This window comes from Salvelinus namaycush, chromosome 20 (genome assembly GCF_016432855.1).
Source record: "Salvelinus namaycush isolate Seneca chromosome 20, SaNama_1.0, whole genome shotgun sequence".
Taxonomy (NCBI): Eukaryota; Metazoa; Chordata; class Actinopteri; order Salmoniformes; family Salmonidae; genus Salvelinus; species Salvelinus namaycush.
This window is the reverse complement of record NC_052326.1, coordinates 39,717,353-39,739,437: the sequence shown is the minus strand read 5'-3', so window position 1 is coordinate 39,739,437 and position 22,085 is coordinate 39,717,353. Positions and strand designations below refer to the sequence as shown.

Genomic DNA, 22,085 nt, shown 5'->3' with positions numbered 1-22,085 from the left:
TAGATACAGTTAGATAGATAGAGATAGATAGATACAGATAGATACAGTTAGGGAAGTAGATACAGTTAGATAGATATATACAGTTAGATAGATACAGTTAGATAGATAGATAGATAGATACAGTTAGGGAGGTAGATACAGTTAGATAGATAGATACAGATAGATACAGTTAGATAGATAGATACAGTTAGATAGATAGATACAGTTAGATACATAGATACAGTTAGATAGATAGATACAGATAGATACAGTTAGATAGATAGATACAGTTAGATAGATAGATACAGTTAGATAGATACAGTTAGATAGATAGATACAGTTAGATAGATAGATACAGATAGATAGATAGATAGATACAGTAAGATAGGTAGATAGGGATAGATAGATATAGATAGATACAGTTAGATAGATAGATATAACCTGTCCAACCAAAAACATAGAGACCCGGAAAACCTGAGTCTACGCCTTCACTATGGTGAATCACTAAAACAATACAGAAATACACTACGGAAAAAGAAGGAACAGCATGTCAGAAATCAGCTCAATGTAATTGAAGAATCCATAGACTCTAACCAATTCTGGGAAAATTGGAAAACACTAAACAAACAACAACACGAAGAATTATCTATCCAAAATGGAGATGTATGGGTAAACCACTTCTCCAATCTTTTTGGCTCTATAACAAAGAATAAAGAGCAAAAACATATACATGATCAAATACAAATCCTAGAATCAACTATTAAAGACTACCAGAACCCACTGGATTCTCCAATTACCTTGAATGAGTTACAGGACAAAATAAAAACCCTCCAACCCAAAAAGGCCTGTGGTGTTGATGGTATCCTTAATGAAATGATCAAATATACAGACAACAAATTCCAATTGGCTATACTAAAACTCTTTAACATCGTCCTTAGCTCTGGCATCTTCCCCAATATTTGGAACCAAGGACTGATCACCCCAATCCACAAAAGTGGAGACAAATTTGACCCCAATAACTACCGTGGAATATGCGTCAACAGTAACCTTGGTAAAATACTCTGCATTATCATTAACAACAGACTCGTACATTTCCTCAATGAACACAATGTACTGAGCAAATGTCAAATTGGCTTTTTACCAAATTACCGTACAACAGACCATGTATTCACCCTACACACCCTAATTGACAACCAAACAAACCAAAACAAAGGCAAAGTCTTCTCATGCTTTGTTGATTTCAAAAAGCCTTCGACTCAATTTGGCATGAGGGTCTGCTTTTCAAATTGATGGAAAGTGGTGTTGGGGGTAAAACATACGACATTATAAAATCCATGTACACAAACAACAAGTGTGCGGTTAAAATTGGCAAAAAACACACATTTCTTCACACAGGGTCGTGGGGTGAGACAGGGATGCAGCTTAAGCCCCACCCTCTTCAACATATATATCAATGAATTGGCGCGGGCACTAGAACAGTCTGCAGCACCCGGTCTCACCCTACTAGAATCCGAAGTCAAATGTCTACTGTTTGCTGATGATCTGGTGCTTCTGTCACCAACCAAGGAGGGCCTACAGCAGCACCTAGATCTTCTGCACAGATTCTGTCAGACCTGGGCCCTGACAGTAAATCTCAGTAAGACCAAAATAATGGTGTTCCAAAAAAGGTCCAGTCACCAGGACCACAAATTCCATCTAGACACCGTTGCCCTAGAGCACACAAAAAACTATACATACCTCGGCCTAAACATCAGCACCACAGGTAACTTCCACAAAGCTGTGAACGATCTGAGAGACAAGGCAAGAAGGGCCTTCTATGCCATCAAAAGGAACATACATTTCAACATACCAATTAGGATCTGGCTAAAAATACTTGAATCAGTCATAGAGCCCATTGCCCTTTATGGTTGTGAGGTCTGGGGTCCGCTCACCAACCAAGATTTCACAAAATGGGACAAACACCAAATTGAGACTCTGCATGCAGAATTCTGCAAAAATATCCTCCGTGTACAACGTAGAACACCAAATAATGCATGCAGAGCAGAATTAGGCCGATACCCACTAATTATCAAAATACAGAAAAGAGCCGTTAAATTCTACAACCACCTAAAAGGAAGCGATTCCCAAACCTTCCATAACAAAGCCATCACCTACAGAGAGATGAACCTGGAGAAGAGTCCCCTAAGCAAGCTGGTCCTAGGGCTCTGTTCACAAACACAAACACACCCCACAGAGCCCCAGGACAACAGCACAATTAGACCCAACCAAATCATGAGAAAACAAAAAGATAATTACTTGACACATTGGAAAGAATTAATAAAAAAACAGAGCAAACTAGAATGCTATTTGGCCCTAAACAGAGAGTACACAGTGGCAGAATACCTGACCACTGTGACTGACCCAAACTTAAGGAAAGCTTTGACTATGTACAGACTCAGTGAGCATAGCCTTGCTATTGAGAAAGGCCGCCGTAGGCAGACATGGCTCTCAAGAGAAGACAGGCTATGTGCACACTGCCCACAAAATGAGGTGGAAACTGAGCTGCACTTCCTAACCTCCTGCCCAATGTATGACCATATTAGAGAGACATATTTCCCTCAGATTACACAGATCCACAAAGAATTTGAAAACAAATCCAATTTTGATAAACTCCCATATCTACTGGGAGAAATTCCACAGTGTGCCATCACAGCAGCAAGATTTGTGACCTGTTGCCACAAGAAAAGGGCAACCAGTGAAGAACAAACACCATTGTAAATACAACCCATATTTATGCTTATTTATTTTAACTTGTGTGCTTTAACCATTTGTACATTGTTACAACACTGTATATATATAATATAACATTTGTAATGTCTTTATTGTTTTGAAACTTCTGTATGTGTAATGTTTACTGTTAATTTTTATTGTTTATTTCACTTTTGTATAATATCTACCTCACTTGCTTTGGCAATGTTAACACATGTTTCCCATGCCAATAAAGCCCCTTGAATTGAATTGAATTGAATTGAATAGATATAGATAGATAGATACAGTTAGATAGATAGATAGATAGATAGATAGATAGATAGATAGATAGATAGATAGATAGATAGATAGATAGATAGATAGATACAGTTAGGGAGGTAGATACAGTTAGATAGATAGATACAGATAGATACAGTTAGATAGATAGATACAGTTAGATAGATACAGTTAGATAGATAGATAGATACTTCTGTATATGTAATGTTATAACTTCTGTATATGTAATGTTTGCTATTAATTTTTAATGTTTATTTCACTTTTGTATATTATCCACCTCACTTTCCCATGCCAATAAAGCCCCTTGAATTGAATTGAATTGAATTGAATTGAATAGATAGATAGATAGATAGATAGATAGATAGATAGATAGATAGATAGATAGATAGATAGATAGATAGATAGATAGATAGATAGGTACAGTTAGGGAGGTAGATAGATACAGTTAGATAGATAGATAGATACAGTTAGATAGATAGATAGATACAGTTAGATAGATAGATACAGTTAGATAGATAGATACAGTTAGATAGATAGATAGATAGATAGATAGATAGATAGATAGATAGATAGATAGATAGATAGATAGATAGATAGATAGATAGATAGATAGATAGATACAGTTAGGGAGGTAGATAGGTACAGTTAGGGAGGTAGATAGGTACAGTTAGATAGATAGATAGGTACAGTTAGATAGATAGATAGATACAGTTAGATAGATAGATATAGATAGATAGATACAGTCAGATAGATAGATAGATAGATAGATAGATACAGTTAGATAGATAGATAGATAGATAGATAGATAGATAGATAGATAGATAGATAGATAGATAGATACAGTTAGGGAGGTAGATAGATAGATAGATAGATAGATAGATAGATAGATCCAGTTAGGGAGGTAGATAGATCCAGTTAGGGAGGTAGATAGATACAGTTAGATAGATAGATATAGGTAGATAGATAGATATAGGTAGATAGATAGATATAGGTAGATAGATAGATAGATAGATAGATAGATAGATAGATAGATAGATAGATAGATAGATAGATAGATAGATAGATAGATAGATAGATCCAGTTAGGGAGGTAGATAGATCCAGTTAGGGAGGTAGATAGATACAGTTAGATAGATAGATATAGGTAGATAGATACAGTTAGATAGATAGATAGATAGATACAGTTAGGGAGGTAGATAGATACAGTTAGATAGATATAGATAGATAGATACAGTTAGATAGATAGATACAGTTAGGGAGGTAGATAGATAGATAGATACAGTTAGATAGATAGATAACCAAACAAACCAAAACAAAGGCAAAGTCTTCTCATGCTTTGTTGATTTCAAAAAAGCCTTCGACTCAATTTGGCATGAGGGTCTGCTTTTCAAATTGATGGAAAGTGGTGTTGGGGGTAAAACATACGACATTATAAAATCCATGTACACAAACAACAAGTGTGCGGTTAAAATTGGCAAAAAACACACACATTTCTTCACACAGGGTCGTGGGGTGAGACAGGGATGCAGCTTAAGCCCCACCCTCTTCAACATATATATCAACGAATTGGCTCGGGCACTAGAACAGTCTGCAGCACCCGGCCTCACCCTACTAGACTCTGAAGTCAAATGTCTACTGTTTGCTGATGATCTGGTGCTTCTGTCACCAACCAAGGAGGGCCTACAGCAGCACCTAGATCTTCTGCACAGATTCTTTCAGACCTGGGCCCTGACAGTAAATCTCAGTAAGACCAAAATAATGGTATTCCAAAAAAGGTCCAGTCGCCAGGACCACAAATTCCATCTAGACACTGTTGCGCTAGAGCACACAAAAAACGATACATACCTCGGCCTAAACATCAGCACCACAGGTAACTTCCACAAAGCTGTGAACGATCTGAGAGACAAGGCAAGAAGGGCCTTCTATGCCATCAAAAGGAACATACATTTCAACATACCAATTAGGATCTGGCTAAAAATACTTGAATCAGTCATAGAGCCCATTGCCCTTTATGGTTGTGAGGTCTGGGGTCCGCTCACCAACCAAGACTTCACAAAATGGGACAAACACCAAATTGAGACTCTGCATGCAGAATTCTGCAAAAATATCCTCCGGGTACAACGTAGAACACCAAATAATGCATGCAGAGCAGAATTAGGCCGATACCCACTAATTATCAAAATCCAGAAAAGAGCCGTTAAATTCTACAACCACCTAAAAGGAAGCGATTCCCAAACCTTCCATAACAAAGCCATCACCTACAGAGAGATGAACCTGGAGAAGAGTCCCCTAAGCAAGCTGGTCCTAGGGCTCTGTTCACAAACACAAACACACCCCACAGAGCCCCAGGACAACAGCACAATTAGACCCAACCAAATCATGAGAAAACAAAAAGATAATTACTTGACACATTGGAAAGAATTAATAAAAAAACAGAGCAAACTAGAATGCTATTTGGCCCTAAACAGAGAGTACACAGTGGCAGAATACCTGACCACTGTGACTGACCCAAACTTAAGGAAAGCTTTGACTATGTACAGACTCAGTGAGCATAGCCTTGCTATTGAGAAAGGCCGCCGTAGGCAGACATGGCTCTCAAGAGAAGACAGGCTATGTGCACACTGCCCACAAAATGAGGTGGAAACTGAGCTGCACTTCCTAACCTCCTGCCCAATGTATGACCATATTAGAGAGACATATTTCCCTCAGATTACACAGATCCACAAAGAATTCGAAAACAAATCCAATTTTGATAAACTCCCATATCTACTGGGTGAAATTCCACAGTGTGCCATCACAGCAGCAAGATTTGTGACCTGTTGCCACAAGAAAAGGGCAACCAGTGAAGAACAAACACCATTGTAAATACAACCCATATTTATGGTTATTTATTTTCCCTTGTGTACTTTAACCATTTGTACATTGTTACAACACTGTATATATATAATATGACATTTGTAATGTCTTTATTGTTTTGAAACTTCTGTATGTGTAATGTTTACTGTTAATTTTTATTGTTTATTTCACTTTTGTATATTATTATTACCTCATTTGCTTTGGCAATGTTAACACATGTATTCCCATGCCAATAAAGCCCCTTGAATTGAATTGAATTGAATTGAATAGATAGATAGATAGATAGATAGATAGATAGATAGATAGATAGATAGATAGATAGATAGATAGATAGATAGATAGATAGATAGATAGATAGATAGATAGATAGATACAGTTAGGGAGGTAGATAGATACAGTTAGATAGATAGATAGATAGATAGATAGATAGATAGATAGATAGATAGATAGATAGATAGATAGATAGATACAGTTAGGGAGGTAGATAGATACAGTTAGATAGATAGATACAGATAGATAGATAGATAGATAGATAGATAGATAGATAGATAGATAGATAGATAGATAGATAGATAGATAGATAGATAGATACAGTTAGGGAGGTAGATAGGTAGGTAGATATAGATATACATCTTCATTGTCTCTTACTGCATCTGTCTCTGATTGCACGGTGGCTGTGTGTGTTACTGTGTGTGTTTCAGAGTGGTCTATTGAATAATTCACAATGGTGACATTGCTGTAGTGCCTCTAAAGTGTTTTTCCATGTGAACTTGGAGAGTGACATTGAGGGTTGGGGGGCAACGAAAAACACAAGTTATCCTGAATAGTGGTGAGCGAGAGAGTGGTGAGCGAGAGAGTGGTGAGAGAGAGAGAGTGGTGAGAGAGAGAGAGTGGTGAGAGAGAGAGAGTGGTGAGAGAGAGAGTGGTGAGAGAGAGAGTGGTGAGAGAGAGAGTGGTGAGCGAGAGAGTGGTGAGAGAGAGAGAGTGGTGAGAGAGAGAGAGTGGCTCGTAGTAATAAAAAAGGAAATGCTTTATCATCTCAATAAAAGATAGATGGAGTGCAGTTTTTGTGGGAATCAGACAGGATTCGGATGGCTGATGTGGATGGATTGTTATGATGGCTGGTGATGGTGAGTGAGAAAACCTAGTCATGTTTTTGTTTGTACAGCCTCTTCTCGGGCCCCAAGGGACCCGGCTGCCATGACACACACGGCTGTGAGAGGCTGCTGGCCTGGGACGTACCGTGCAGTGCTTCTGGGGTTGGATGAGGGGACGGACGGCATGTCATGTTCTTGTTATAATAACTCGCCCTCCGTAGGGAAACCCTCCATGGGTGGAGAGACAACCTGTGGTGCTGCTGGGAAGGATGGGGTAGGGTGGGGTGGGAGGGATTGGGTGGGATGGGAGACGCAGGATGTGCCTGGTTAGAGACTGGCCGTGGGGACACATTCCCTGGGTAGAGAGGTGCTGCCTGCTGGGCTACTGGGATCGCTTAGAGACAGACATAATGTGCCTGGTTATAGCTGGCATGGGGATCCCCTCCCTCGGTGGAGAGAGCCTACGGTGCTGGGAGGTATCATGGGAGGATAGGATGAGAGACCGGCAGGATGTGCTTGGTTAGACCATGGGGATCCCCTCCCTAGGTGGAGAGACACTGTGGTCCTGGGAGGGAAGGGAATTGTGGACACTGGACAGAATGTGCCTGCTAATAGTGACTGGCCATGGGGAATGGGTTAGGGTTGGACAGGTTGTGCCTGGTTAGGCCAGGGGGATCCAGGGGGATACCCTGCCTTGGTGTGTGTTCTCGAGGGGGAAGGCTCTGTCTGTACCCTCACTCGCCCCACCATGAGTCATGCAGCTCACGTGCAAACACTGTCTGAGCAAAGTGAGCCACACAAACACACACAACACACACATCACACACACAGGGTGGACACTTGCCTTATTTCCCAGGACCTCCACCTATTCATTTGATCCCGAACATTTCCTCTTATTTAAATGTCACTGTCGTTTTAGTGACCCACCTCAGAGACAGGCTATATTGACTTGGGGTCTTGGGACCAAGACTAACTGCCTCACTTTTTCATTGGTGGCATACGTTCAGCAACCACCCTTTAATACAGTTTACTGCATATGATTTGTTAATGTACAGCATTTGAATTGGTCTTTGCAGTTAGTAAGTGTAATTGTACGTGTGTGTGTGTCATGTTTTTGAAAATGTGTGTTTCCTGTGCTGCAGGGGGGCGTTCTCGGAGGTGGTGCTAGCGGAGGAAAAGGGGACCCAGAGGCTGGTAGCCATCAAGTGCATCCCAAAGAAGGCTCTGGAGGGCAAGGAGAACAACATTGAGAATGAGATCGCTGTGCTGCACAGGTCAGTAACATAGAGAATGAGATCACTGTGCTGCACAGGTCAGTAACATTGAGAATGAGATCACTGTGCTGCCCAGGTCAGTAACGTAGAGAATGAGATCACTGTGCTGCCCAGGTCAGTAACGTAGAGAATGAGATCACTGTGCTGTCCAGGTCAGTAACGTAGAGAATGAGATCACTGTGCTGCCCAGGTCAGTAACGTAGAGAATGAGATCACTGTGCTGCCCAGGTCAGTAACATTGAGAATGAGATCACTGTGCTGCCCAGGTCAGTAACGTAGAGAATGAGATCACTGTGCTGCCCAGGTCAGTAACGTAGAGAATGAGATCACTGTGCTGTCCAGGTCAGTAACGTAGAGAATGAGATCACTGTGCTGCCCAGGTCAATAACATAGAGAATGAGATCACTGTGCTGCCCAGGTCAGTAACGTAGAGAATGAGATCACTGTGCTGTCCAGGTCAGTAACGTAGCGAATGAGATCACTGTGCTGCACAGGTCAGTAACGTAGAGAATGAGATCACTGTGCTGTCCAGGTCAGTAACGTAGAGAATGAGATCACTGTGCTGCCCAGGTCAGTAACGTAGAGAATGAGATCACTGTGCTGCCCAGGTCAGTAACGTAGAGAATGAGATCACTGTGCTGCCCAGGTCAGTAACGTAGAGAATGAGATCACTGTGCTGCCCAGGTCAATAACATAGAGAATGAGATCACTGTGCTGTCCAGGTCAGTAACGTAGAGAATGAGATCACTGTGCTGCCCAGGTCAGTAACATAGAGAATGAGATCACTGTGCTGCACAGGTCAGTAACATTGAGAATGAGATCACTGTGCTGCCCAGGTCAGTAACGTAGAGAATGAGATCACTGTGCTGCCCAGGTCAGTAACGTAGAGAATGAGATCACTGTGCTGTCCAGGTCAGTAACGTAGAGAATGAGATCACTGTGCTGTCCAGGTCAGTAACGTAGAGAATGAGATCACTGTGCTGCCCAGGTCAGTAACGTAGAGAATGAGATCGCTGTGCTGTACAGGTCAGTAACATAGAGAATGAGATCACTGTGCTGCACAGGTCAGTAACATAGAGAATGAGATCGCTGTGCTGCACAGGTCAGTAACATAGAGAATGAGATCGCTGTGCTGCACAGGTCAGTAACATAGAGAATGAGATCGCTGTGCTGCACAGGTCAGTAACATAGAGAATGAGCTCATTGTGCTGCACAGGTCAGTAACATAGAGAATGAGCTCGCCGTGATGCACAGGTCAGTAACATAGAGAATGAGATCACTCTGCTGCACAGGTCAGTAATATAGAGAATGAGATTGCTGTGCTGCACAGGTCAGTAATATAGAGAATAAGATCACTGTGCTGCACAGGTCAGTAACATAGAGAATGAGATCACTGTGCTGCACAGGTCAGTAACATAGAGAATAAGATCACTGTGCTGCCCAGGTCAATAACATAGAGAATGAGATTACTGTGCTGCACAGGTCAGTAACATAGAGAATGAGATCGCTGTGCTGCACAGGTTAGTAACATAGAGAATAAGATCACTGTGCTGCACAGGTTAGTAACATAGAGAATGAGATCACTGTGCTGCACAGGTCAGTAACATAGAGAATGAGCTCATTGTGCTGCACAGGTCAGTAACATAGAGAATGAGCTTGTCGTGCTGCACAGGTCAGTAACATAGAGAATGAGCTCGCCGTGATGCACAGGTCAGTAATATAGAGAATGAGATCACTGTGCTGCACAGGTCAGTAATATAGAGAATGAGATCGCTGTGCTGCACAGGTCAGTAACATAGAGAATGAGATCACTGTGCTGCACAGGTCAGTAATATAGAGAATGAGATCGCTGTGCTGCACAGGTTAGTAACATAGAGAATAAGATCACTGTGCTGCACAGGTCAGTAACATAGAGAATGAGCTCGTCATGCTGCACAGGTCAGTAACATGGAGAATGAGCTCATTGTGCTGCACAGATCAGTAACATAGAGAATGAGCTCATTGTGCTGCACAGGTCAGTAACATAGAGAATGAGCTCGTTGTGCTGCACAGGTCAGTAACATAGAGAATGAGCTCGCCGTGATGCACAGGTCAGTAACATGGAGAATGAGATCACTGTGCTGCACAGGTCAGTAACATAGAGAATGAGCTCGCCGTGATGCACAGGTCAGTAACATAGAGAATGAGATCACTGTGCTGCACAGGTCAGTAATATAGAGAATGAGATTGCTGTGCTGCACAGGTCAGTAACATAGAGAATAAGATCACTGTGCTGCCCAGGTCAATAACAAAGAGAATGAGATCACTGTGCTGCACAGGTCAGTAACATAGAGAATGAGATCGCTGTGCTGCACAGGTCAGTAACATAGAGAATAAGATCACTGTGCTGCACAGGTTAGTAACATAGAGAATAATATCACTGTGCTGCACAGGTCAGTAACATAGAAAATGAGATCGCTGTGCTGCACAGGTTAGTAACATAGAGAATAATATCACTGTGCTGCACAGGTCAGTAACATAGAGAATGAGATCGCTGTGCTGCACAGGTCAGTAACATAGAGAATGAGATCGCTGTGCTGCACAGGTCAGTAACATAGAGAATGAGCTTGTCGTGCTGCACAGGTCAGTAACATAGAGAATGAGCTTGTCGTGCTGCACAGGTCAGTAACATAGAGAATGAGATCACTGTGCTGCACAGGTCAGTAACATAGAGAATGAGATTGCTGTGCTGCACAGGTCAGTAACATAGAGAATGAGATCGCTGTGCTGCACAGGTCAGTAACATAGAGAATGAGATCGCTGTGCTGCACAGATCAAGACAACACAATGCAGCGCACTGCACCACACCACCACATAACACAATATCCTTAATAATACCAGGTTGTTCCCCCATCATCAGTCATTGAAATGACTTAATAGTCCTTATGGTCAGGAACGAGGCTGAGGGATCATAACACACAGGGTCTATCAATGTAAAGGACTGACTGCATGGTATTGATTGGCTCATCGTGGTAATGTACAGCAGAGCCAGCTTGATTTAAAGCAGTAGTCTGTGGTTATAGTATATGTGATTTTAGTATATGGAGGTCAATGGAGAAAGGGGACTGGCTGGATTCATGTTATGGTATAGTATGGTATGGTATGGTGTATTATGGTATGGTATAGCATGGTATGGTGTATTTTGGTATAGCATGGTATGGTGTATTATGGTATAGCATGGTATGGTGTATTATGGTATAGCATGGTATGGTGTATTATGGTATAGCATGGTATGGTGTCATATGGTATAGCATGGTATGGTGTATTATGGTATAGCATGGTATGGTGTATTATGGTATAGCATGGTATGGTGTATTATGGTATAGCATGGTATGGTATAGCATGGTATGGTGTATTATGGTATAGCATGGTATGGTGTATTATGGTATAGCATGGTATGGTGTATTATGGTATAGCATGGTATGGTGTCATATGGTATAGCATGGTATGGTGTATTATGGTATAGCATGGTATGGTGTATTATGGTATAGCATGGTATAGTGTATTATGGTATGGTATCTATGTGTCAGTAGAAACAGTGGGTTGTTCACCAGAAATGTCAGGAGTAAAGAAGATAGCCCTATTTTTAGTGTCCTTGTTGCCAGGGTAACATCACACAGAAGTGGAGGGAGATTGTGTGTGTGGAGTTCCTTTCAGCAGTGTGATGAAGGAAGAGAAAGAGGAGAGGGAGCAAGAGAGAAGGCGAAAGAGAGAGAGACAGCAGGAGAGAGAGGGGTTTGTGATGAGGGAGGAGTAAACAGAGCGTGATACAAAGAAATACTCATAGACAGACACTGACTCGGATCCCAACACACGTATACTTTCTCCTTCCTCCTCTCTCCTTTCTAGCAAGAACACACAGTGTCACATATCACCTACATAACTGCTTATAACAACAGAGCAATGTCCTGCTTCAGCCTTGATTGTCTCTTTCTTGGCTTGTGTATTACCAGTGCTGTTTTTGCCAGTGTATTTCCCTCAGTCACTGTAGAACTCCCTCTAACTGGCTAGTTTCTCTCTCATCAGTGGTGCAGAATGAAGACATGGACACTGGTGTTCAACCAATGTCAGCGGCTGGCCCCATATTCTGGCTAGGGATTATGAAACACTCATCTATGTCAGACCACTGTTTGATGTTGTGAGAAAACAACTGGCCCTACGATATGACTAGTTCTGTATTGATTGGATCCCGTATAGAGCTCTTTCATTGAACATTAGCCTAATGTTTTTGTTTGTGGCGCTCCTACACACTCTTACACACAGCAATGGTGCCACCTGGCGATCATATGACAGTATTGCGAGTGAGACACCGTGGGGCATAGCATTGTTGGAAAACATTGGGCATAGCACTGCTGGAAAACATTGGGCATAGCACTGTTGGAAAACATTGGGCATAGCACTGTTGGAAAACATTGGGCATAGCACTGCTGGAAAACATTGGGCATAGCACTGTTGGAGAACATTGGGCATAGCACTGCTGGAAAACATTGGGCATAGCACTGCTGGAAAACATTGGGCATAGCACTGTTGGAAAACATTGGGCATAGCACTGCTGGAAAACATTGGGCATAGCACTGCTGGAAAACATTGGGCATAGCACTGCTGGAAAACATTGGGCATAGCACTGCTGGAAAATATTGGGCATAGCACTGTTGGAAAACATTGGGCATAGCACTGCTGGAAAACATTGGGCATAGCACTGCTGGAAAACATTGGGCATAGCACTGTTGGAAAACATTGGGCATAGCACTGCTGGAAAACATTGGGCATAGCACTGTTGGAAAACATTGGGCATAGCACTGTTGGAAAACATTGGGCATAGCACTGCTGGAAAAAATTGGGCATAGCACTGTTGGAAAACATTGGGCATAGCACTGCTGGAAAACATTGGGCATAGCACTGTTGGAAAACATTGGGCGTAGCACTGTTGGAAAACATTGGGCGTAGCACTGTTGGAAAACATTGGGCGTAGCACTGTTGGAAAACATTGGGCGTAGCACTGTTGGAAAACATTGGGCGTAGCACTGCTGGAAAACATTGGGCGTAGCACTGCTGGAAAACATTGGGCGTAGCACTGCTGGAAAACATTGGGCGTAGCACTGTTGGAAAACATTGGGCGTAGCACTGTTGGAAAACATTGGGCGTAGCACTGCTGGAAAACATTGGGCATAGCACTGCTGGAAAACATTGGGCATAGCACTGTTGGAAAACATTGGGCATAGGACTGCTGGAAAACATTGGGCATAGCACTGTTGGAAAACATTGGGCATAGCACTGCTGGAAAACATTGGGCATAGCACTGCTGGAAAACATTGGGCATAGCACTGCTGGAAAACATTGGGCATAGCACTGTTGGAAAACATTGGGCATAGCACTGTTGGAAAACATTGGGCATAGACTGCTGGAAAACATTGGGCATAGCACTGCTGGAAAACATTGGGCATAGCACTGCTGGAAAACATTGGGCATAGCACTGTTGGAAAACATTGGGCATAGCACTGCTGGAAAACATTGGGCATAGCACTGTTGGAAAACATTGGGCGTAGCACTGCTGGAAAACATTGGGCGTAGCACTGCTGGAAAACATTGGGCGTAGCACTGTTGGAAAACATTGGGCGTAGCACTGTTGGAAAACATTGGGCGTAGCACTGCTGGAAAACATTGGGCGTAGCACTGCTGGAAAACATTGGGCGTAGCACTGCTGGAAAACATTGGGCGTAGCACTGTTGGAAAACATTGGGCGTAGCACTGTTGGAAAACATTGGGCGTAGCACTGCTGGAAAACATTGGGCGTAGCACTGTTGGAAAACATTGGGCGTAGCACTGCTGGAAAACATTGGGCATAGCACTGTTGGAAAACATTGGGCATAGCACTGTTGGAAAACATTGGGCATAGCACTGCTGGAAAACATTGGGCATAGCACTGTTGGAAAACATTGGGCATAGCACTGTTGGAAAACATTGGGCATAGCACTGCTGGAAAACATTGGGCATAGCACTGTTGGAAAACATTGGGCATAGCACTGCTGGAAAACATTGGGCATAGCACTGCTGGAAAACATTGGGCATAGCACTGCTGGAAAACATTGGGCATAGCACTGCTGGAAAACATTGGGCATAGCACTGTTGGAAAACATTGGGCATAGCACTGTTGGAAAACATTGGGCATAGCACTGCTGGAAAACATTGGGCATAGCACTGCTGGAAAACATTGGGCATAGCACTGCTGGAAAACATTGGGCATAGCACTGCTGGAAAACATTGGGCATAGCACTGTTGGAAAACATTGGGCATAGCACTGCTGGAAAACATTGGGCATAGCACTGTTGGAAAACATTGGGCATAGCACTGTTGGAAAACATTGGGCATAGCACTGCTGGAAAACATTGGGCATAGCACTGCTGGAAAACATTGGGTATAGCACTGCTGGAAAACATTGGGCATAGCACTGCTGGAAAACATTGGGCATAGCACTGTTGGAAAACATTGGGCATAGCACTGTTGGAAAACATTGGGCATAGCACTGTTGGAAAACATTGGGCATAGCACTGCTGGAAAACATTGGGCATAGCACTGTTGGAAAACATTGGGCATAGCACTGCTGCATTAGCATTAGGTTCTTGTTCATGTTGTCAGGGCTGGCATTGTACTCATAACAATATCCCTGTATTTCTGTCTTACTCACTCTGTCTTTTTGTCTTTTCAGAATCAAGCACACCAACATTGTTTCACTGGAGGACATCTTTGAGAGTACATCCCACCTGTATCTGGTCATGCAGCTGTGAGTCTCCTCTTTCTTCTCTCTCTCTCTCTTTCTTTCTTTCTTTCTTTCTTTCTTTCTTTCTTTCTTTCTTTCTTTCTTTCTTTCTTTCTCTCTGGTAATGTTGCATTAAACATGTTTCTTATTCAGTGTTCTGTTAGGAATACTGTAGGTCATAAATCGGGGACAGATTGGGGGATTGGTTTGGAGTATGAGTTCAATACATGTGGGTGTGTGTAAAGCCTCTCCCTTTAATGTTTCTCCTTTGTGTCTCGATCAGGGTGTCTGGAGGGGAGCTGTTTGACCGCATCGTAGAGAAGGGTTTCTACACAGAGAGAGACGCCAGCCAACTCATCCACCAGATCCTGGACGCTGTCAAATACCTCCATGACATGGGCATCGTACACAGGGACCTAAAGGTACTCCAACTCTTCACATACAAACACACACGCACGGGGACACACACACGCACGCATGCACGCGCACACACACACACACACACACACACACATTTACACATGCACGCATGCGCACAAATACATACACACATCTCCATGACATGAGCATCCTACACAAGGGACCTGAAATTAGGGCTCAGAAGAGGGGAGAGGGCTGATCTGTTTGCTTACTCCTTGGAGAGTCAGTATGTTAGAACTTGTACACTACTCTTGTGCAATGGTAATGGATCCTGTAGAAATAGATACAGAGATGCATTAGATGCTGTCCATTAGATTAGTACTGTCGTGTCTTTGACTATGCCAGATTAATTGCTATGACATGCTATACTATAAAATAATTTCTCCGTAATTAATATTACCTGATTGAACTAATCATGTAAATATTAATTAACTAGAGAGGGACACCACGAAAGAATATTTATAGAGCTGTTATCTTCCGAATAAACTCTTAAAGATTTAGTAATATTTTACATCCATAGCAGTCACATAAATCGTCAGTTTATTCAGTCTCATCTGAAAGTTGTAAATCCTTGATTATCTGCAAGAATCCTGGCTAACAAGTTGAATCAGCAATACAAAATTGGGTTTAATTATTTATTTACTAAATACCTAACTAATCACACAGAATCACACATATACAATTAAATCATAACTTGATTACAAAGTGCCGTCATACAGAAAAACGTCCCTAGCGGGCGGAATAGATATGACAGCTTGTTACACAAAGAAAAGGGGCGGGATTTTAGTGAAAGAGCGGGAGACTGGAACAGAGGCGAAGCTGTGCTATCGTAAATACAGTATCTTATGCATTCTAAATTACCGCCCATTTGAAAAGGAAAATGCAATAAATATTTACTCTGAGCTGCGCTTCAGTAGGTTGGTGGTAGATGGAAGACCGTATCGCCAACCCAAGTCCTCTGTCCTTTGAAGAATGTCTCTGGTGATCACTGGATACGTTGGAGTAACGTCGTGTGTAGTAGACGGGATACTCTGACTGTCCTTCCTAACCTACGTTTGTAGCAGCTGTTGCTAACTCAACGGCTAGGAGGTATCCCTTCTGTAGTGAATACGAGTTCAAAGTTCATACCATTCACAACCAAAGTCCATGCTGCTGTTGGCTTAGTTCTGTAGTTATTATCTGAACCATTCTGACACCGGATCGTCATCCTAGTGTACCCGGAACAGAAAGTTATATTCTTGTCAATGGCTTTTATAGTGGAGGGAGAGGGGTGTGTCTGAAAAGTTTATAACCCATGCCTCTTCACAGGGGCGGGCCACTGTGAGCAGAGGAAAACTTATGAAAGCCCAGATCTCTCATTTGGAAGCTAAAATTACATTTAATCTCTTCACAAATAATTTCATATTCAAACATTTGAATTAAACAACAATTCCATGTGAATCCGATACCTCTGACGTTTAGACTTTCCACAGTAGAGTTTGTCATTCTATCATTGATGAGAATGTGTCAGAGGGCAACCGAACTGACATAATATACCTTAAGTACCACCGCATATGTTCAGTTGGTCGGATTACCAGAATATAGTTCATTTCCCCCCACCTTCTGATGTCCCCAGAATCTCTATGTTAACCAATGGGTTTTCTTTATGTCACATCAGTTATAGTAGGGAGAGAGAAAAAGGGGGAAAGAGGTATTTATGACTGTCATAAACCTACCCCCCTGCCAACGTCATGACAGTACTCAAACAAAATAACCACTCCCATTACGCGTTGTCTTGCATTGCCACACATCCATGTCTTGTGTTCACCAACGTGAGAAATCTGGAAATCGAGGTTAATTTACATCCCAGGCTGTATGGAGGTACCAATGTGCTGCCTCAACAGCTTGTCTTGCCAATTCTTTCTTACCAGAATCGTTAAGTTTTCTGTGAGAAAAGCTTCACGTAAACCAAGTTGTATACATTTTTTCCCTCCTCTCTTTCTCCCATCCTTTCTCTTTCTCCCCTCCTCTTTTTCTGCCTCTCTCCTTCTTTTTTTGTTCTCTCTTTTTCCCCTTTTCTCTCTCTCTCTCTCTCTCTCTTTCTCTCGCTCTCTCTCTCTCAATTCAATTCAATTCAAGGGGCTTTATTGGCATGGGAAACATGTGTTAACATTGCCAAAGCAAGTGAGGTAGATATTATACAAAAGTGAAATAAACAATACAAATTAACAGTAAACATTACACATACAGAAGTTTCAAAACAATAAAGACATTACAAATGTTATATTATATATATACAGTGTTGTAACAATGTACAAATGGTTAAAGCACACAAGTTAAAATAAATAAGCATAAATATGGGTTGTATTTACAATGGTGTTTGTTCTTCACTGGTTGCCCTTTTCTTGTGGCAACAGGTCACAAATCTTGCTGCTGTGATGGCACACTGTGGAATTTCTCCCAGTAGATATGGGAGTTTATCAAAATTGGATTTGTTTTCAAATTCTTTGTGGATCTGTGTAATCTGTGGGAAATATGTCTCTCTAATATGGTCATACATTGGGCAGGAGGTTAGGAAGTGCAGCTCAGTTTCCACCTCATTTTGTGGGCAGTGAGCACATAGCCTGTCTTCTCTTGAGAGCCATGTCTGCCTACGGCGGCCTTTCTCAATAGCAAGGCTATGCTCACTGAGTCTGTACATAGTCAAAGCTTTCCTTAAGTTTGGGTCAGTCACAGTGGTCAGGTATTCTGCCACTGTGTACTCTCTGTTTAGGGCCAAATAGCATTCTAGTTTGCTCTGTTTTTTTGTTAATTCTTTCCAATGTGTCAAGTAATTATCTTTTTGTTTTCTCATGATTTGGTTGGGTCTAATTGTGCTGTTGTCCTGGGGCTCTGTGGGGTGTGTTTGTGTTTGTGAACAGAGCCCTAGGACCAGCTTGCTTAGGGGACTCTTCTCCAGGTTCATCTCTCTGTAGGTGATGGCTTTGTTATGGAAGGTTTGGGAATCGCTTCCTTTTAGGTGGTTGTAGAATTTAACGGCTCTTTTCTGTCTCTCTCTCTCTCTCTCTCTCTCTCTCTCTCTCTCTCTTTTTTTTCTCTCTCTCTCTCTTTTTTTCTCTCTCTCTCTCTCTTTTTTTCTCTCTCTCTCTCTCTCTCTTTCTCTCTCTTTCTCTCTCTCTCTTTCTCTCCCTGCCTCTCGGTAGCCAGAGAATCTGTTGTATTACAGTATGGACGAGGACTCTAAGATAATGATCAGTGACTTTGGCCTGTCTAAGATCGAGGACACGGGCAGTGTCATGTCTACAGCCTGTGGGACCCCAGGATACGTGGGTAAGGTGTGTGTGTGTCCGTGGGTGTGTGTGCGGGATCTCTCTCACTACCCCCTCACTCTCTCCCTGATCCACTTACAACCTCCTCTGAAGCATGCTATTATATTGGAGTGCTATTGTGTCATCTGTAGGTGCTTGAAAAGCACACACTCTCAATTCAATTCAAAGGGGAAACATATGTTAACATTGCCAAAGCAAGTGAAATCTCTATTTCTCTCTTTCTCTATCTCCCTTTCTTTCTCGCTCTCTCTCTCCCTTTCTCTCTCCCCCTCTCTATCTCTCTCTCTGTTTGATGTTGCCTACTCGAGCTCTGATTGAGAGGGTAAAACAAGAACTTCAATGGGCTCTGTCTCAGTCACTCTCTCTCCCTCTGTCTCAGTCACTCTCTCCCTCTCTGTCGCCATCTCTGTCTTTTGCCCGCTCCCACTCTGTCTCTTTCAGTGTCCCTCTCTCCCCCTTTGTCTTTCTCAGTGCTCCTGTCTCTCTCTCCAACTCTGTCTTTCTCATTCTCCCTCTCTCACTCTCTCCTTCTGACTTCGCTGTTTCATGTTATTGGCAGCTCCTGAGGTGTTGGCTCAGAAACCGTACAGCAAAGCAGTAGACTGCTGGTCCATCGGAGTCATCTCCTATATTCTGTAAGTCATCTGCTTAGTACTCTAACACAAATACAGTCCCTCATACTCTGTATACTGGTGCCTGTGCATTTAAACATCTGTTATATTCATGGGTTGCACCTCAGTCACTCGGTCGCGTCGTTGCCATTGTTATGAACGTTCTACATAGCGCCGTAACCATAATGATGACCGACTGATGATTGATGCCCAGTCATTCTGAGCGGGGACTGATGACGGTACAATGGCTTGGAAATACGATGACAGTGCTAAAGAAGGCAAATCATTTGTAGGAAACAACTTTGCCATCATTATGATGCCGTCAAATATACTTAAAGAAAGGGCAATGTTGCCATTAGCTAGTAAAGTTTGTCAAAAATAGCTAGCAATGCTAAAGTTAGCTAGCTAATATTCGGTGCTAGCTAAAATTCGGTGCTGTCCCCTCAAACTAGCTAGCTAAATACTGCATCTAAAGTCAATCTAGTGACTTCACAATGATGACAAAAGATTGTCCAACTAATTATTTGCCTCCTTTTAAATTATATTGTGTTTCCAAACCACTGTAATGCACTTTTAATGAAATCTTAATTAGCGCCAATTGACAATGCATTGAGCAGCTCATTCCAAATGCTAAAAAAATTCTAAAATGGTTCTGTGCATGACCTTCACACCTCCACATTTATGTCTGAGAAAGTACGGTCCATCTGTGACTGGGACTCTTGGCACTTAATTGCACTATTGGGATATTATATCCTAACCAAATTTATATTGGACATTTTATTATCTGGGTTCAATGTATAGAGCAATAACTGTTACCTCATGTCATATGAACTCTTCCAGGTTATGCGGATACCCTCCGTTTTACGACGAGAACGATGCTAAGCTTTTTGAGCAGATACTGAAGGCAGAGTATGAGTTTGACTCTCCGTACTGGGATGACATCTCCGATTCAGGTAGCTTATACCCCCTTTTTCCTTCGTTTAAAAAAAATTATAATGACAGGGACAAACAGAAACAAGACAAAGAGGACAAAACAAACTGAGTAAAATTCAAATAGCATGAATCTTTTTCAATTATCTGTAATTGTTTCAAAGACATAGATTACATTTGACTGTGAATTAATACCATGTCTACTTTGTGTGAAATTGTAAGTCATTAGTCATACTGTATTATATCTGTTCTGTAATGATTTGAAACTGTTTATATTCATTCCAGCTAAGGACTTTATCTGTCACCTGATGGAAAAAGACTTTATGAAGAGATATACCACTGATACAGCACTTCAACACCCCTGGTAATACAAGATTTCCTTACCCCTAACTCTAGCTACATGTCCACGTCCCGGTTCAACCCTAACCCTAGCCTCAACCCTAACCCTAAACCTAGCCTTAATCACAAACCTAAGCCTAGCTTCATCTCCACATCCCGATACAACCTTAACCCTACACTCTTAGAAAAAAGGTGCTATCTAGAACCTAAAAGGATTCTTCGGTTGTCCCGATGGGAGAAACCTTTAAAGAACCCTTTTTGGTTCCAGGTAGAACCCTTTCCACAGAGGGTTTTTCATGGAACCCCAAAGGTATTTTAGGTTTACCTAGAACCTAAAATGATTATCCTATGGGGACAGCCAAATAACTATTTTGGAACCCTCAACCACAACTCTAACCCTAACCATTGCTTCATGTCCACATCCTGGTTCCCCAAGCCCTTCAATGCATTCTTGCGTAACATTCAAGCTGGATAAACCAGGCTAGAATGTCTACGTCCCATAACTCAAACTTTAAACTTCTGACAGCTTGCCCCCTCCTTGCTCTCTTTCTCTCTCTAAACTCTCTCTTTTCCTGTTTGCAGGATCTGTGGAGACACAGCTCTTGATAAGAACATCCATGAATCTGTCAGTGCTCAGATCAAGAAGAACTTTGCTAAAAGTAAATGGAAGGTCAGTGGCTCAATATTACTGCTTTGATAATTCACATTTTCTTTATACTTTTGTTCTTCTTCTAACTGTCTATCTGTCTCATGTACACTACATAACCAAAAGTATGTGGACACCTGCTTGTCAAACATCTCATTCCAAAATCATGGGCATTAATATCAGTTGGTCCCCCCTTTTCTGCTATAACAGCCTCCACTCTTTTGGGATGGCTTTCTACTAGATGTTGGAACATTTCTGTGGGGACTTGCTTCTATTCAGCCACAACAGCATTAGTGAGGTGGAGCACTCATGTTGAGTGATTAGGCCTGGCTTGCAGTTGGCGTTCCAATTCATCCCAAAGGTGTTCAATGGGGTTGAGGTAAGGCCTCTGTGCAGGCCATTCCAGTTCTTCCACACCAATCTCGACAAACCATTTCTGTATGGACATCGCTTTGTGCACGGGGGCATTGTCATACTGAAACAGGAAAGGGCCTTCCCCAAACTTGTCACAAAGTTGGAAGAATGTCATTGTATGCTGTACCGTTAAGATTTCCCTTCACTAGAACTAAAGGGCCTAGCCCGAACCATGAAAAGCATCCCCAGACCATTATTCCTCCTTCACCAAACCTTACAGATGACACTATGCATTTTTTTACATTTGATTTATTTCACCTTTATTTAACCAGGTAGGCCAGTTGAGAACAAGTTCTCATTTACAACTGCGACCTGGCCAAAATAAAGCAAAGCAGTGCGACAAAAAACAACAACACAGAGTTACACATGGAATAAACAAACGTACAGTCAAT

The 22,085-nt window shown here is 42.1% G+C and overlaps 1 protein-coding gene across 1 annotated transcript in view; it reads left to right on the top strand.

Moving 5' to 3' along the window:
* The window catches only part of LOC120064808 (calcium/calmodulin-dependent protein kinase type 1-like), a 58,052-nt gene that overhangs the window by 32,541 nt on the left and 3,426 nt on the right, over positions 1 to 22,085 (top strand). Inside the window, exons 2-9 of the mRNA XM_039015407.1 lie at positions 8,098 to 8,229; positions 14,975 to 15,049; positions 15,309 to 15,447; positions 18,628 to 18,754; positions 19,313 to 19,388; positions 20,205 to 20,317; positions 20,580 to 20,658; positions 21,216 to 21,303. Coding sequence (XP_038871335.1) covers positions 8,098 to 8,229; positions 14,975 to 15,049; positions 15,309 to 15,447; positions 18,628 to 18,754; positions 19,313 to 19,388; positions 20,205 to 20,317; positions 20,580 to 20,658; positions 21,216 to 21,303 — 829 coding nt within the window. The remainder of the gene's footprint in view (positions 1 to 8,097; positions 8,230 to 14,974; positions 15,050 to 15,308; positions 15,448 to 18,627; positions 18,755 to 19,312; positions 19,389 to 20,204; positions 20,318 to 20,579; positions 20,659 to 21,215; positions 21,304 to 22,085) is intronic.